At 42.5% G+C, this 14,766-nt stretch overlaps 1 protein-coding gene across 2 annotated transcripts in view; it reads right to left on the bottom strand.

Annotated features, from left to right (window-relative positions):
- The window catches only part of LOC124594746 (ATP-binding cassette sub-family C member 4-like), a 193,379-nt gene that overhangs the window by 145,866 nt on the left and 32,747 nt on the right, over positions 1-14,766 (bottom strand). For both annotated transcript variants that reach the window (XM_047133125.1, XM_047133124.1), the window contains exons 3-5: positions 12,707-12,808; positions 12,465-12,599; positions 2,370-2,574 (exon numbers count right to left, since the gene is read on the bottom strand). In XM_047133125.1, coding sequence (XP_046989081.1) covers positions 2,370-2,574; positions 12,465-12,599; positions 12,707-12,808 — 442 coding nt within the window. The remainder of the gene's footprint in view (positions 1-2,369; positions 2,575-12,464; positions 12,600-12,706; positions 12,809-14,766) is intronic.

The raw sequence follows: 14,766 nt of genomic DNA, 5'->3' as shown, positions 1-14,766 counted from the left end.
CGAAGCACGACTCACGCCCGGTACTCACAGCTTTACTTCTGCCAGTACCTCGTCTCCTACCTTCCAAACTTTACAGAAGCTCTCCTGCGAAACTTGCAGAACTAGCACTCCTGAAAGAAAGGATATTGCGGAGACATGGCTTAGCCACAGCCTGGGGGATGTTTCCAGAATGAGATTTTCATTCTGCAGCGGAGTGTGCGCTGATATGAAACTTCCTGGCAGATTAAAACTGTGTGCCCGACCGAGACTCGAACTCGGGACCTTTGCCTTTCGCGGGCAAGTGCTCTACCATCTGAGCTACCGAAGCACGACTCACGCCCGGTACTCACAGCTTTACTTCTGCCAGTACCTCGTCTCCTACCTTCCAAACTTTACAGAAGATCTCCTGCGAAACTTGCAGAACTAGCACTCCTGAAAGAAAGGATATTGCGGAGACATGGCTTAGCCACAGCCTGGGGGATGTTTCCAGAATGAGATTTTCACTCTGCAGCGGAGTGTGCGCTGATATGAAACTTCCTGGCAGATTAAAACTGTGTGCCCGACCGAGACTCGAACTCGGGACCTTTGCCTTTCGCGGGCAAGTGCTCTACCATCTGAGCTACCGAAGCACGACTCACGCCCGGTACTCACAGCTTTACTTCTGCCAGTACCTCGTCTCCTATCTTCCAAACTTTACAGAAGCTCTCCTGCGAAACTTGCAGAACTAGCACTCCTGAAAGAAAGGATATTGCGGAGACATGGCTTAGCCACAGCCTGGGGGATTTTTCCAGAATGAGATTTTCACTCTGCAGCGGAGTGTGCGCTGATATGAAACTTCCTGGCGTGAGTCGTGCTTCGGTATCTCAGATGGTAGAGCACTTGCCCGCGAAAGGCAAAGGTCCCGAGTTCGAGTCTTGGTCGGGCACACAGTTTTAATCTGCCAGGAAGTTTCATATCAGCGCACACTCCGCTGCAGAGTGAAAATCTCATTCTGGAAACATCCCCCAGGCTGTGGCTAAGCCATGTCTCCGCAATATCCTTTCTTTCAGGAGTGCTAGTTCTGCAAGTTTCGCAGGAGAGCTTCTGTAAAGTTTGGAAGGTAGGAGACGAGGTACTGGCAGAAGTAAAGCTGTGAGTACCAGGCGTGAGTCGTGCTTCGGTAGCTCAGATGGTAGAGCAATTGCCCGCGAAAGGCAAAGGTCCCGAGTTCGAGTCTCGGTCGGGCACACAGTTTTAATCTGCCAGGAAGTTTCATATCAGCGCACACTCCGCTGCAGAGTGAAAATCTCATTCTGGAAACATCCCCCAGGCTGTGGCTAAGCCATGTCTCCGCAATATCCTTTCTTTCAGGAGTGCTAGTTCTGCAAGTTTCGCAGGAGAGCTTCTGTAAAGTTTGGAAGGTGGGAGACGAGGTACTGGCAGAAGTAAAGCTGTGAGTACCGGGCGTGAGTCGTGCTTCGGTAGCTCAGATGGTAGAGCACTTGCCCGCGAAAGGCAAAGGTCCCGAGTTCGAGTCTCGGTCGGGCACACAGTTTTAATCTGCCAGGAAGTTTCATATCAGCGCACACTCCGCTGCAGAGTGAAAATCTCATTCTGGAAACATCCCCCAGGCTGTGGCTAAGCCATGTCTCCGCAATATCCTTTCTTTCAGGAGTGCTAGTTCTGCAAGTTTCGCAGGAGAGCTTCTGTAAAGTTTGGAAGGTAGGAGACGAGGTACTGGCAGAAGTAAAGCTGTGAGTACCGGGCGTGAGTCGTGCTTCGGTAGCTCAGATGGTAGAGCACTTGCCCGCGAAAGGCAAAGGTCCCGAGTTCGAGTCTCGGTCGGGCACACAGTTTTAATCTGCCAGGAAGTTTCATACTTAAACCTAACTAACCTAACGACATCACATACATCCATACACGAGTCAGGACTGGAACCTACGACCGTAGCGGTCGCGCGGTTCCAGACTGTAGCGCCTAGAACCGCTCGACCACTCCGGCCGGCTGAAAACATCTTCAAAATCTAAAATGTTATTTGTTGCGTTGTGATTATGAGATCAATGTCAACTATCATCACAAACTACTGTTCTACAGTATCGGGAAAAATCTCAGTTTTTTTACTTACGTCTGTACATTCACAATGACTATTGTACTCGTTTTCTTTTCTAGCTATGACACATCTTCTAAACCCATGACAAGATAAAGAGAAAGGTTTTCATTTTATGAGTGTTACGTGTAGAGAATAGTGGGTGGAGGGAACTCAGCTTCTTTTTTTATACCATTGCATGTTTTACAGAGTGGTATCATTGATACTTTCTTAGTAAATATCAGTGTTATAATGAAAAGAAAGTGATACCAAAAACTGCAGATACACGACATTTATATGTGAAAATTGCTCCGAGAAAACTTACCTTCCTGTAAATCAGAGCACAACAGGCAACTCTGATTCTCATGCCAACGTAAGTGGTCAACATTGTGTGGTGATGATGCCAGAATAGCTTGAGGAAGTTGATTAGCACCATAAGGCTGCCATAAATGTATGCTTCCTGTGCCGTAATATTACTATCTGGGTTGAAATACTGTATAGTCAAGCCCAACAGAATTGGCTGAGCTACTCTGTAACAAGGAAATAAAACAAATGTATGAAGCTAAAACAGCAAGAAAGTAGATAGTTGGCTTAACCCTTTGTTTAGTTTCGTTTGAATATTATTGATTATAGTGTGTAATATCTCAAATGGTAAAAAATAAATAACGTATTTTCTCATTGATGGAGTTTGCACATAAAGGCCATTTATATGGTACCATCACAGACATAAGTATATTTCTATTAATTCTAGATTAACGTTACGCAACTCAGACATTTCATCTGTCAGTCTCTCGTTTCCACTCCCTGTTATCATCAACATTTCATCGTCACATAGTGAAGACTCAAACAGTAATTGGTACTTTTAAAGAACAGTAAATGCACACAAGTTGCTGTCGTTGTCACCTGTCTACTATTCTGCGGCATAATGTGTGCCAGTGGATTTTGACTAACGTGCTAGAGCGTAACCGACTTCTACACTTTGTCGAGGAATCATCACAGAAAGGCACAGAGCACAAGTAATCAGTCATTCAGAAGGCAGTGATCATTTGCAACTACGAAGGGACATGCTTATCGGTATTTGACAGATGGAGCATCTTGAAGACGCTAAGAGGCACCTGGTACGTTATCCATAAGAGAACACAGTATTGCAAACATTAACGAATGTCAAAAAAAGTTCCTTCAGTATCTCCCCAGCCAGAAATTTCGTATGATAAGGCTTTCTCAGCCTTTTAATTTCAACAACTATTAAATTTTTTTTTTCAAATTTCGTAATGTCTATGAGCTACCTGTGGCAATTAACCTTGCATGAAGTGCCAATAAATAGCCTTCGACGATTTTTATTGCCATAACGATCTTTAACTCAATTATGAGTAAGACACATGTCATAACCACACAGTTCGCTTGTCTCAGCGATGTCATAAGGATAAAGAGCATCTAGAGTATTCATTTCAGATGGTTAAATCTGGATTTGTTTCCGAATTGTGGTCAGTAGCTACTGAAGAACACCATTTGTGAGTAAAGTCATTATAAGGCTCTTTTGGGAATATATAACTCTATAGTAGATTTGGGATTGTACAATCCAAATTTTATTCTTAAATCCTTTTTACGTGTTTATAGGTTTAGAGGAAGCTTGTGAAAACATCGAGGACGTAAAGTGCTCTAAACATTTTTCATACTAGATTGTAAGTCTGTAAAAACTAACAGAAGAAACGTAAGCAATATTCACAATATTGAAGAACCAACAGAAAAAAAAGAATCCTTCTTACTGAGGAAACAATTTGACCCATATGATGAACACACAATCTGGGGGAAGAAAAAGATTCTCTAGACAGAAGTAAAGCAACGTTGAAGGAGTTTCTTTTCCTTTTTTGTAATTTCATTCCCCGGCACCATATGAGCAGGGGAGGGCTGGCAGCGGCACAATCCGCCCCTCTTCAGCCGAGAGACATTACAGGCACGAAAAAAGATGCAAAGAGACATAAATAAAGGGCGATAAAAACGGGAACACAAGTAGTATGGGGGGAGACAATGGGGGTGAAAATATATGTTTAGACTGAGACTTTCCTTGGGAGGCACAGCTAAAAAAAAGGCCACATAAGGATAAAACCACAGTTTGGTCGTCAGTTTCAATCATTAATCTACGTGCCTACCGAAAATTAGGATCGCCAAAGTTAACAGACTTTAAAAGTTCGCTTTTCAGTTGCAGCCGTCATGAGATACCAATAAAAGGGCAATTTTTCAACATAAGCCACACACAAACAATTTACGGAACAGGCTACATTCCTAGTTGGAAATTCAATTTAACTGAAGCTTCTTTTTCACTTCTCACGAGGAAGTGAATAAAATTGTAAATGAAACTCTAAATTGTAAGTTGAAACAGCTGTTAGAAAATTATGACGCATCATACGTTACGCGAGACACATTACGCTGCAGCTGAATGTGGTGGCGAAATTTTGCAAAGCACATGACATTTCTTTTGTGTTAGAAAATAAAATAAACGAGGAACATAGTAGTCTTGATCAGAATGAGTTTATACGAGTAGAAGCAGTGACCAGTAGTCGATGGATAATACGGATCGTAGATATAACGAATCCCAACGGTTCACAACGAATCTGCAGAAATTTCAAAGCGACGACTAGTGCTCAGTCTGTTGTCGACTCACATTCTGTCCACAAGCCGGGAAAACTGGTGTCAGAATTAACTGGTTATGTGTACCTTTGCCAGGAATGTTTGCAAATCCCTTTGGACGAATGCACACAGCGATTTATGTTGATACATACTCCATTTGGTCTCTACCACTACAAAACATTACCTTTTGGTATTGCCAGTACATTTAGTTATTTCCAGAGGTATTTACAACAATTAAATCAGCAAGTTCCGAACAGTGTGAACTAGTTGGACGACCTAGGTGTCCCTGCAACAACTCCACAGGAGTTTCCATAATTTGAAATTTGTTTTTAGAATTCGACAAGAAACAAATCTGAAATCCAAGAGTGATAAGGGCAACTTTTTTTCAATGTGGAGTACAACACTTGGTGCACAGGGCACCAAATCGACGCCACATCATACCGGCGCCATTAACAACCTTCCAGCTCGCAAGGATGTTAAGCAATTATGTTCCATATTAGGACAAATAAATTACTGCTGGAAATTTCTCAAACATGCAGCTTCCATCAATGAATCACTGTACCAAATGTAACTGGAACAGTGAATGCCAACGCGCATTTAGCAAATTAAAACCATGTTTAGTTGACGCTAAATGTCGTACGACGTATGACCCGAACGAAAGGCTCACAGTTGCTGCGGATGCTTCAGACTGTGGTAAAGGCGCCATTCTGTCCCACCGACATCATAGTTTTGAATGGTCAATTGCGTTCGCTTGGAATCCAACAATGGCACAAAGAAATTGCAGTCAGATCGACAAGGACACTTTTGTGATTGATCATATCTGCAGTCAAGTACTTATTATATTAAATTTACGGACGAAAATTCATCCTCCTCACAGACCACAAACGTTTACTGGCTGTCTTTGCACGGAGTAATACTGTTCCTACACGGACAGTTCAACGTTAGGAGCGTGGGTGCTACTTCTTTCGAATTATGACAATGAAATTATATTCATATCCCCAGCACAACACACTGATTTGCTTTCACATCTGACAATAGGGTAAGACAAAACCTTTGACTCATCAGCTGGTGTTAGTAGCCATGATACTGCAGAAAATTTTCCAGTAAACTCGAATCAAATTCTCAAACTTGTGCCTAAAGATCCTAATTTCTCTAAGATCAGACAATATATTCAAATGGAGCGGCCTAATGATAAGACGTTACTTAAACAACCAGAGGTTAAATCTTAATTTCACATCAATGCCATTTGGGCATAGTTAGTACCAAACGTATTGCAAGAGAAAATTGGTGTTGGGAAATTTTGATAAAGACACTGAAATGATTCTATCTCAATGCCACTACTGTCAAAAATACCAGTTATCTCCACCACAATAATATTTTCTGTGGCCACAGGCGTCAGACTAGTCGTCACTTCTGCATACTTATATTGCAGGACCATTTCTCAGAAGCTACTGCATCATCCTCTTCAATGCTTCCTTTAAATTTCCACTTGTGGTACAGATGACTTTTCAGGCTTCGTCAAAGGTCTTCTCTGAAGAATTGCCTAAATGTCTTGTCGCCGACAGCGGCTCACAAGTATTTTCTCAGGAATTTAGTTTTGAGACACCAACGGCATTTCAAAGTTCAGAAATATACCGTTTCATCCTGAGACCAATGAACTTCTTGAAAGCTTCGTACGATCTTTCAAATCGCTGATGACGAATCTTGTTCAGCAGTACGATAAAGACAGTGCTTTATTGTTCTTTCTCCGCCAGTTCAGAACCACTCCATGCGATGCATTCCTTCCAGCAGAGAATTTAGATCTACCAGCGCACTGAAAATTGATGTCAATCTTAAAGCCACTTGTGGATCTAGAAGCCAAGCTTCGACAACAGTCATAACAAAAATTTTTGAAGCCGGGCAGTGTACAAGAATTGTAAAAAGACATGGGCACGAGGAATAGTCATTGAGCAGCTTGGCAGTGTCATGCGTAAAGATAAATATTCACACGCAGTCACAACACGTCATAAAAAGCAAATGAAGCCGCGCCACGCTCATATGCTTATAGGCAGAACTCCTAGGCTGTTTTCTTTTCCAGAATCAAGAGGCCTATACGCAACCAGAAGTTTGAGCGACCTTCCGACGCAGTCGGCAGTCGTCCCCGCCGGCACCTCCACCTTCTCCTGTATCGCTGCTGGCAGTTTAGGTAATTATTATTAGTTATACCACTGTTTGTGTACTGATTGATTCACCTCAACACAGGTCTCGTTCCTCCAGTCTCCGAGAAATTTTCTTGAGGCTTCTGTCACATCATGGTCATATCTTCTATTTTAATACAGGCTATTCTTAATGTCGTTTTGTATCCTTGCCGACTAGTTGTAATCTAAGAATTCTCTTTGTAATTCAGCATATGCATTGTCCTTCCCTATATGATGCTTCAAATCTTATCTTGCTGTGATCGTCCCACAGCTCTGCATATGTCATTAAATAGGTCAAAAAATTCTACTGGGTGCCGTCTCCTGTTTTGACACAATTGCCTAATATTTTCTAAATTGATAAATACTCCTTCACTGCATATTCCCACCAAGTAGTTGCCAGTTAAGGGACCATCATTTTTCTCTCTAGTTATTGTCTTACTTCTTGGCTCACTGTCACCAAGGTAACGCATTCACCTAATGCATGCGTCTTATATTCATAGTTATCATTCTATTACTTCAAGTGTTTTGCATTGGAATCAGTTAGGTTGCTCAAGTCTGAATGTTTCCAGATCGCTTATTTGTGCTCTGATCTCTTTAAGTCGTCTGTTCTCATTTCGTTAGCTGAGTTAGCTCTCGCATATCTTTCTTACATTCTTTATTTACTTTATAAATCTTGTTCTTTACATTTTCCACCACTTGATCACGTTTATGCTCTTGTTTTCGGACTCTTTAATTAAACTCTCGAAACCTTAGAGCGAGGTCTCCACGGATTTTCTGTGCTTTTTGTTTATCTCTTGAGCGTTTCTATTTAATTTGACAACTTCCTTAGTTTTCTTCTTTGAGTATCTCCTGAGCTCTAATACTTCGTCTAATACCTTTCCTAGTCTGTTTATTATCTTTCCTGGTCTGTTTAATATGTTCCCTACGCTGGTTACTATATAGTGTGCTGCTTCACGATAGGAAGAAAGTCCACAACTGCTCATAATCTTCTCCTTGAACAGTTCCAATAGTCGCACCTGAACTTCCCATGTCGGATGCGACAATCATGCCATAACCATTTGACACCACATTGTCAACAAATTCTGTCTCTATTTTCTCTAGCTCTACTGCTCAATTCATATTTGGATGATACTATTCTACCAGTAATGTCTACACTTATGTTTGTAGTTGCCACGATAAAGTTAACTACCTTGTACATTGCAGTAAAATTCACTCACACAGTCCACCAGTGATATATACATCAATATCAAATCAGCATCAGTAACACTGACTTCGGCGAAACTCAATACCAGAGAACACTTAAACACCGAAAAACATACGTATAGTGTGCAATAGCAGCAGTTCCTAACGTCCACTGGTTAACGAAAGTTACGTTCCGTACAGGTACATTCAGCTCTCCTATGAAGTAACCATGGCTGCTTACTTGTTTCTTAGAGTAAAATGATACAAAGCAAATAAAAGTTACTTTCGAAATGTTATTGACGCTATGGAGAGCGCCATTTTTTATTATATTCTGCTACGCATCTTCGGCAAACTTACGTCTGCTCATTTGTTGCGCTCAATCTGTGTGTGTTGTGTACTCCTAACATCATCACTCCTGTCAGGGCGCGGTTTCAGTCACAGTCAAATTGCTCTAATTATCTCACGTCGCATCTGCTCCATACACCGGGAATGGGGATGATATTCCACTGTCTTAAGTCAGCTCTCCTGTTGCGTCACTGATTCTCTGCCGAACTAATTCCAGCGTCTCTTGTCACATCCACTCCATACGTTGTTAGTGGGAGGGATAGCTGTCAATGTTTCACTGTCACTTCTTCGACATCACGATCTTGTCATGTGATTGCCCAGATATGCAGTGATATCATCGTGCACTCAAGTTCTTTGTCTGTAACATTTATTGCAATTTGCTATGTCACAGGCGCGCTATTTTTCATTTATTAATAAATGTGATCTCATTCCTATCAGAAAATTGCAAGTTCTAGAAAGCACGTCCTCATAGCCTATTACAGTCACTACGTGACCAACCTGGCGGGAATATGATGGCAGGGGAGCAAAGTTTATTCTTCACCATCGTGGCTTACACCACCTACCTGAAACTCCAACGTAGGCTGCTCCTTCCTCCGTCGCACCATTCGGTCTGTGCGGATATACCAAAACTAGTGACCGGCTCCGGTTTCGTACCGGTAGCACTAATTATTTATGGTCGGATTTGGATGGCAAAATGGTCAATAGATCACGTCTACAGATAGCCTACTCGTGAGCGTTGTTACGGACTTACTATGCTGCAGATGTATACACATATACGGGGGGCGGGGTTCTCGTTCACCTGATTACAACGCATTTGATTTCGTCTCATGGGACCGCCTATACCAGACGTCCGTCGAGAATGAAGCACTGTCTGGCAAGAATTCTGTCTGCATGCGACACTGTTCAGACGACACTGGAGATATTAGAACGGGTACGGCATAACTTTGTGCGACGATGACATGCCAACGCCATTTTGAACAACTGGTGTAAATTTAGCAGCTTATGGAATTTATTATTAAACTTTTGCGCACTGAGGACTTTCAGTCTGTCTGACATCAAGTTGTGTGCGCCGTTACTAGTCCATCAGCAGGAGAAATTATCTGAGAGTACGAGAGAGTATTCGGCGGGAATTCTGTACATCACTATAAGGGTTCGGAAGTTGGGGCCCTCAGTTTGAGCACTGCTTGAGACTAAGACGGAACTTGAATAGATTTTAGCTCATACCTTTGGACTCGGTCGTTTCTGGGCTAAGGTGCTTATCCTCATTACCTCAGCTTGATACATTTGCCGTTCTCCATGATCCCCGAAAGTTTATAACATCACTACTGAATCACCCTCTATGTTTATATCACGCATGATTCGGTTAGATTGTGCTTTAAACATATCATCTGCAGTATTACGTGGGACATGCGTACACACGCCATCAAAAACTTTTTGTTATCGATGAAATCAACATTTCTAGCTTCACCTTCCGCTCCATGCCCCAACGAGAGGGCATGTTTTCCTACACGCGCCAAGCATCAGCACTTGAGCGCCAAAGAAACAGATGCGACACTAACGGAGCTAACGTAACAACCGATACGTAGGACATGTAGCGTTCAGATGCTATGTATTGGAGTTCTACAGCCTCCCTGAACTGCACGTTGTAGTTAACAGTGACCAGCAAGCATTGTACCTGTTGCACAAAATAGCAGATTGAACGTACCTGTTGTTCGCCCAAAATAAAACTTCAGCAATTCTATGGAACTCTGAGCCGTTGCTGCCTCAGCATGCAATGGGAGGCGAAATTCAGTGATTTACCAGTCAGAAATCTGTCGTGTTGCCAGACAACGTATGTTTATACACAGTCCAGTCACATTAATGTGACCACAGCCTACGTTCGACGGCAACGTGCTGCCTGTGACAGCAGGGGGTAAGACTAACACTGAAAGGTGTATAAACCTAGGGGGGGGGGGGGGGGGGGGAGGGGGGAGTAATAGTGCCCAAACGGGCATCATCATTGGTTTTCGGACCAAGGGTGGAAGCACATCCGGAACGGCTAAGTTTGTTAACTGTTCGCATGCCGCCGTGGTTAAAGTATATCGTTCATGTCATGGCGTTACGCGAAAGCGGTGTTGAGGTAACTGTGATGCCACAGATGAGAGAGGTGAACGACGGCTGCGGATGTGTTTACGGGCGAATAGACGTACAACTGTTCAGCAGTTGACCGCCCGCATGGACCAAGTAACTACTAGCGGTGCCTCTCCTCAGCGAACGCTGTGTTATTCATTGGCGACGAAGGCTTGAACTTGCGCGCCATTGGTGGCAGTAGGCCTTTTCAGATGAGTAATTTGTTATGTCCCATCGGACAGATGGACGTTGTTAATCACCTGGAAGCAGACACCTTCCAATAATTGTTGGAAGGGTCCAGGCCACAGGAGCGAGGGTTATGCTCTGGGGCATATTTTCATGACATTCGAGTGATCCCATCATTTTGGAAGATACAATGGATCAACTCAAGTACGTATCTATCCTTGGAGACCAAGCCCACCTCTAGATGCCCTTTCTTTTCCTCAGCACGATAGCATCTACCAACAGGATAATGCAACGTGGTACACATCCCGCAGTATGCGTGCTTTGCTCGAATAGCACCAGTATCCGTTTACTGTACTCACTGGACACCAAATTCTCTGGATTTAAACCCAATAGAGAATGTGTGGAACCAACTCCATCGTGCTGATCGTGCCGTGAATTCTCAACCGGAAGACCCAGCGCAGCTGATCACGGTACTGGAGTGGGCATGGCTCCACATCCCTGTCGATATCTTCCAGAACCTCACTTACTGTCTTTCTGCACCAGCCCATGCTATAAAAGATCGTTGTTCAGGCTCCTGACAAGCGTTCATATTAATGTGACTGGACGATGTATGTCCTTGAAATGATGATTGTACGCGAATTCGGTCATTGATCTGCGTGTGTCTGAACATGTGTGGAGCGAGACGGATGGCAGGCATAGCTGTGAAATGTCTCTGGAGATTGACACTCTATGTTGGCAAATGGTACTGACCCTCAGCAAGGCGGGAAGGTGGTTCAGTTCTTTCGACACTCCACGAGAAATTATGAACAGCAAGCCCGCACTCGATGTCAGTGATTCAAGACTGAAAGTTTCTGTGGTTTCTTAAAATTACATCAGACTATTTTCCTCCATATAACCGATTTACTTCTTCCACTGTGCAAGTGATATATGTCTATAACGACTCTGTCGTGGAAGGGACGCTGCACTGTAATTTTCCTCTCTGCCTTCATCTCAACAGTAACTCAGCATCAGGAAAATTTTAGAGTTGACTACCAAAAAAATATCCAATCATATGAAAAGTTAAATGTTTGATACTTTCCGATGCATATATCGTTTCTTCACTTGCATGAAAGCTGGTTGCACATGTCCCAATTAAAAAGCGACTACGGAAGAGTCACCTATCGACTAACCCAGTTACGTCCGTAAGAAGTCGGTATTAATGGACTGTACATACGGGTCTTAAACACACACACACACACACACACACACACACACACACACACACACACGTGAAATTGAGGGCACAGTGCTGTGATGACCTACGATAGGACAGCCCAAACAAATAGCTATGTCAGTGGCACAAAAATGGCTCTGAGCACTATGCGACTTAACTTCTGAGGTCATCAGTCGCCTAGAACATAGAACTAATTAAACCTAACTAACCTAAGGACATCACACACATCCATGCCCGAGGCAGGATTCGAACCTGCGACCGTAGTGGTCGCTCGGTTCCAGACTGTAGCGCCTAGAACCGCACGGCCAGTCTGGCCGGCTCAGTGGCATACAACATTGTTCTGATACACAGTGAAGACGAAAAATATAATTCGAAGGCCGAGTCCCCTCAAATTGTTTTCTATATTCTTCAAAGTGTTCATTCATTGGAAGGTTCGACGTATGTCTCTACCCTTGGCAAACGTTTTATTGTTCTTTATTCCAATACCAAAACAGTATAGTTCTCTCATTGTCGAACAAGTAAACGTTTTTTTAGGTATGAAATGTATGGTTTCTTCTGCTTGATAGTTTTTTTAACATACCTGAGCACTAACTGGTCAAAAAGATGAATTACGCCGTACATGAAATAGCGTAGGCCGAAAGTCCTAACAATTGCTCTTCCGAAACTTGGTTTTGTACCCTTCTGTTTGGATCTGATTACTTCTTTATCCCATGACCTGAAAAAAATGTAAGGAAGTGGAGGTTTATAAATGCTTGGTGAGTACTAAAGTGTTATTTGGGAGCATGAGAAAAAGCTGCGGCTCAGCAGGTAGAGGAGACTTACTTCTGCAGCCTGTCTCCCAGCTTCTCTGTTGCGTCACAGTCTAGCCTGTCGTACAGGTCGTACTCTGTCAGATTCGCCTTCCACACGAGTTTCCGCAACCACCTGAAACACAGAATTTGCTTCAAAACATGGAGAACACACCTTCCCGCTCCAAGGATGAATTCTCTGTCAGTCATTACAGGCTCTTGAACTTAAAGGTTAACAACACGCGCTGAACTTTCTACGTTGATGACTTTTTCTCATGAAAGACAATTTTGTCACTTTACCATGTAATATATGACTTAGTTACTTAACTAAATATTGAGCGTTGTGGAATTAGGGGAAAAACTTAGCAGTGGTTCTTTGAGTAGCTAGCAAACTGCAGAAATATAGATGTGGACAATGGGAGGGACATGGTTCTGTTCCTGGCCCAAAGCTTTGCCTAATTTTTACGTCAATGATCTGCCGTTAAATATGGTACGCGATTCAGTTTTTTTCCTTTATCAGATGAAAGAAGTGGAATTTAATGAAAATGTTCTTTCAAATAATTTAGTGGGCAATATTAGCATGTGGTTTGCAGAAATTATTTTCCCTCTTAGTAGGAGGAGAACTTAGTGCAGACTATTTCTTATAGAGACATTTTTAAAGGAGATATTTTACTACGACAGAAGAATCCTTTCTTGGAAGTATGTTGTATAGAAAGTGATTGTGACTGCTACTATACTAAGTATGTCAATAATTCTCTTTTTCACTTACCAATAGCTTCATATAGCTTACTTTTGATCTGTTATTTTCTGTTGTCTCGTATTTTGTGACAATTCTGTGCATTCATGAACAGATGGCGTCCAGAACCATCTGATATGTCAGTGTACAAATTTAGCGCAGGCCATTTTTTCGGGGGTGACAAGACTTAAACTCTTCCTTCCTATGCAAGTACACCCACATACACTCACATAGAATTTATGGTTAACAACACCGATCCATTGAAAAGAGACTGTAGCACTCAGTCGTTAACAACAGCATTATACAGTATAATAGGCACTATGATAACAGCTGCACGGAAATATCTGAGGTGTTTTGCAGCTTTAGTGATCAATAAGTTGTAGGATAACACACACTCTGACGAGCTGTCAGTGGACAGTCTGCGAGCGCTTCAGGTGCTGCGGATCAGAAAAAACGTCCAAGCCGCGATCCAGCAACAAGTCGGCTGGAAATCCTGGAATACTTGAGGTGGGGATGCGGCGGTTGTGTTAGGCGGCAAAGAGGTCCTTGTCAAAAATAGTCGATTTCGCAATATGGAAGGCGATGGCTATTGCAGAATACTACGAATTTACGTAGAAAATCACAGAAATATAGGATCAAAAATCCAAGAATATCATGATGATCACAATGCTATTGAGCTTTGCGACTGGTTTGCCTGACACGCTATATGAATGGTTGTGGGAATTTATAGATGTTTATCACACTAATGAAGAAGTATATGTGAGTTAGTAATTGATTTATGACCTGTTAATGTGCTTGTGCTGTGGGGCTTTGAAATACGTGGATTTGAGACGAATAGTTAAATTGCGTGAATGTGGTAGCACATGTAACGCATTCATGCTATGTTTTGCTACATTCGTTTTCTGTCCTTGTTCTTAGTTGTATGTGTCACTTGCATGTTTTCCTAGTGCTACCATATCAGTTTATTTTGTGTTAATTAGCTGAATAAATCATTAATTCGTTAAAACTGAAACAATCGTTGTAGTTTACCTTCGTTTACCCAAAAGATTTATTCATTTCTTACGTTTATTAGTTATTTTTCCTACTTGTATTTCATGGGCAATAAGCAGTAGTGGCCAATCTTATAAAATTTTCGACTACAGGATCACTTCTTAAGCCAATGTTCACGAGCGAGTTTAGCTGCTGGGCATATAGCAGATGGTGTGTAGCCCGACTCTAGGACATATGGCGAGCAACTTTTTTGATTGTATTGTACATTATCCCACCGTCCTCACAAAGGTATTCTGTACCTTTGTCGATAGACCCGCCACTTTAAGGGATTAGCCAAGCACGCTTGAGTTGAGTGTTTCGACACGAGG

Source organism: Schistocerca americana, chromosome 2 (genome assembly GCF_021461395.2).
Source record: "Schistocerca americana isolate TAMUIC-IGC-003095 chromosome 2, iqSchAmer2.1, whole genome shotgun sequence".
In the NCBI taxonomy this organism is placed as follows: domain Eukaryota; kingdom Metazoa; phylum Arthropoda; class Insecta; order Orthoptera; family Acrididae; genus Schistocerca; species Schistocerca americana.
Note: the sequence above shows the minus strand (reverse complement) of the source record. Positions and strands in the feature narration are given on the sequence as shown.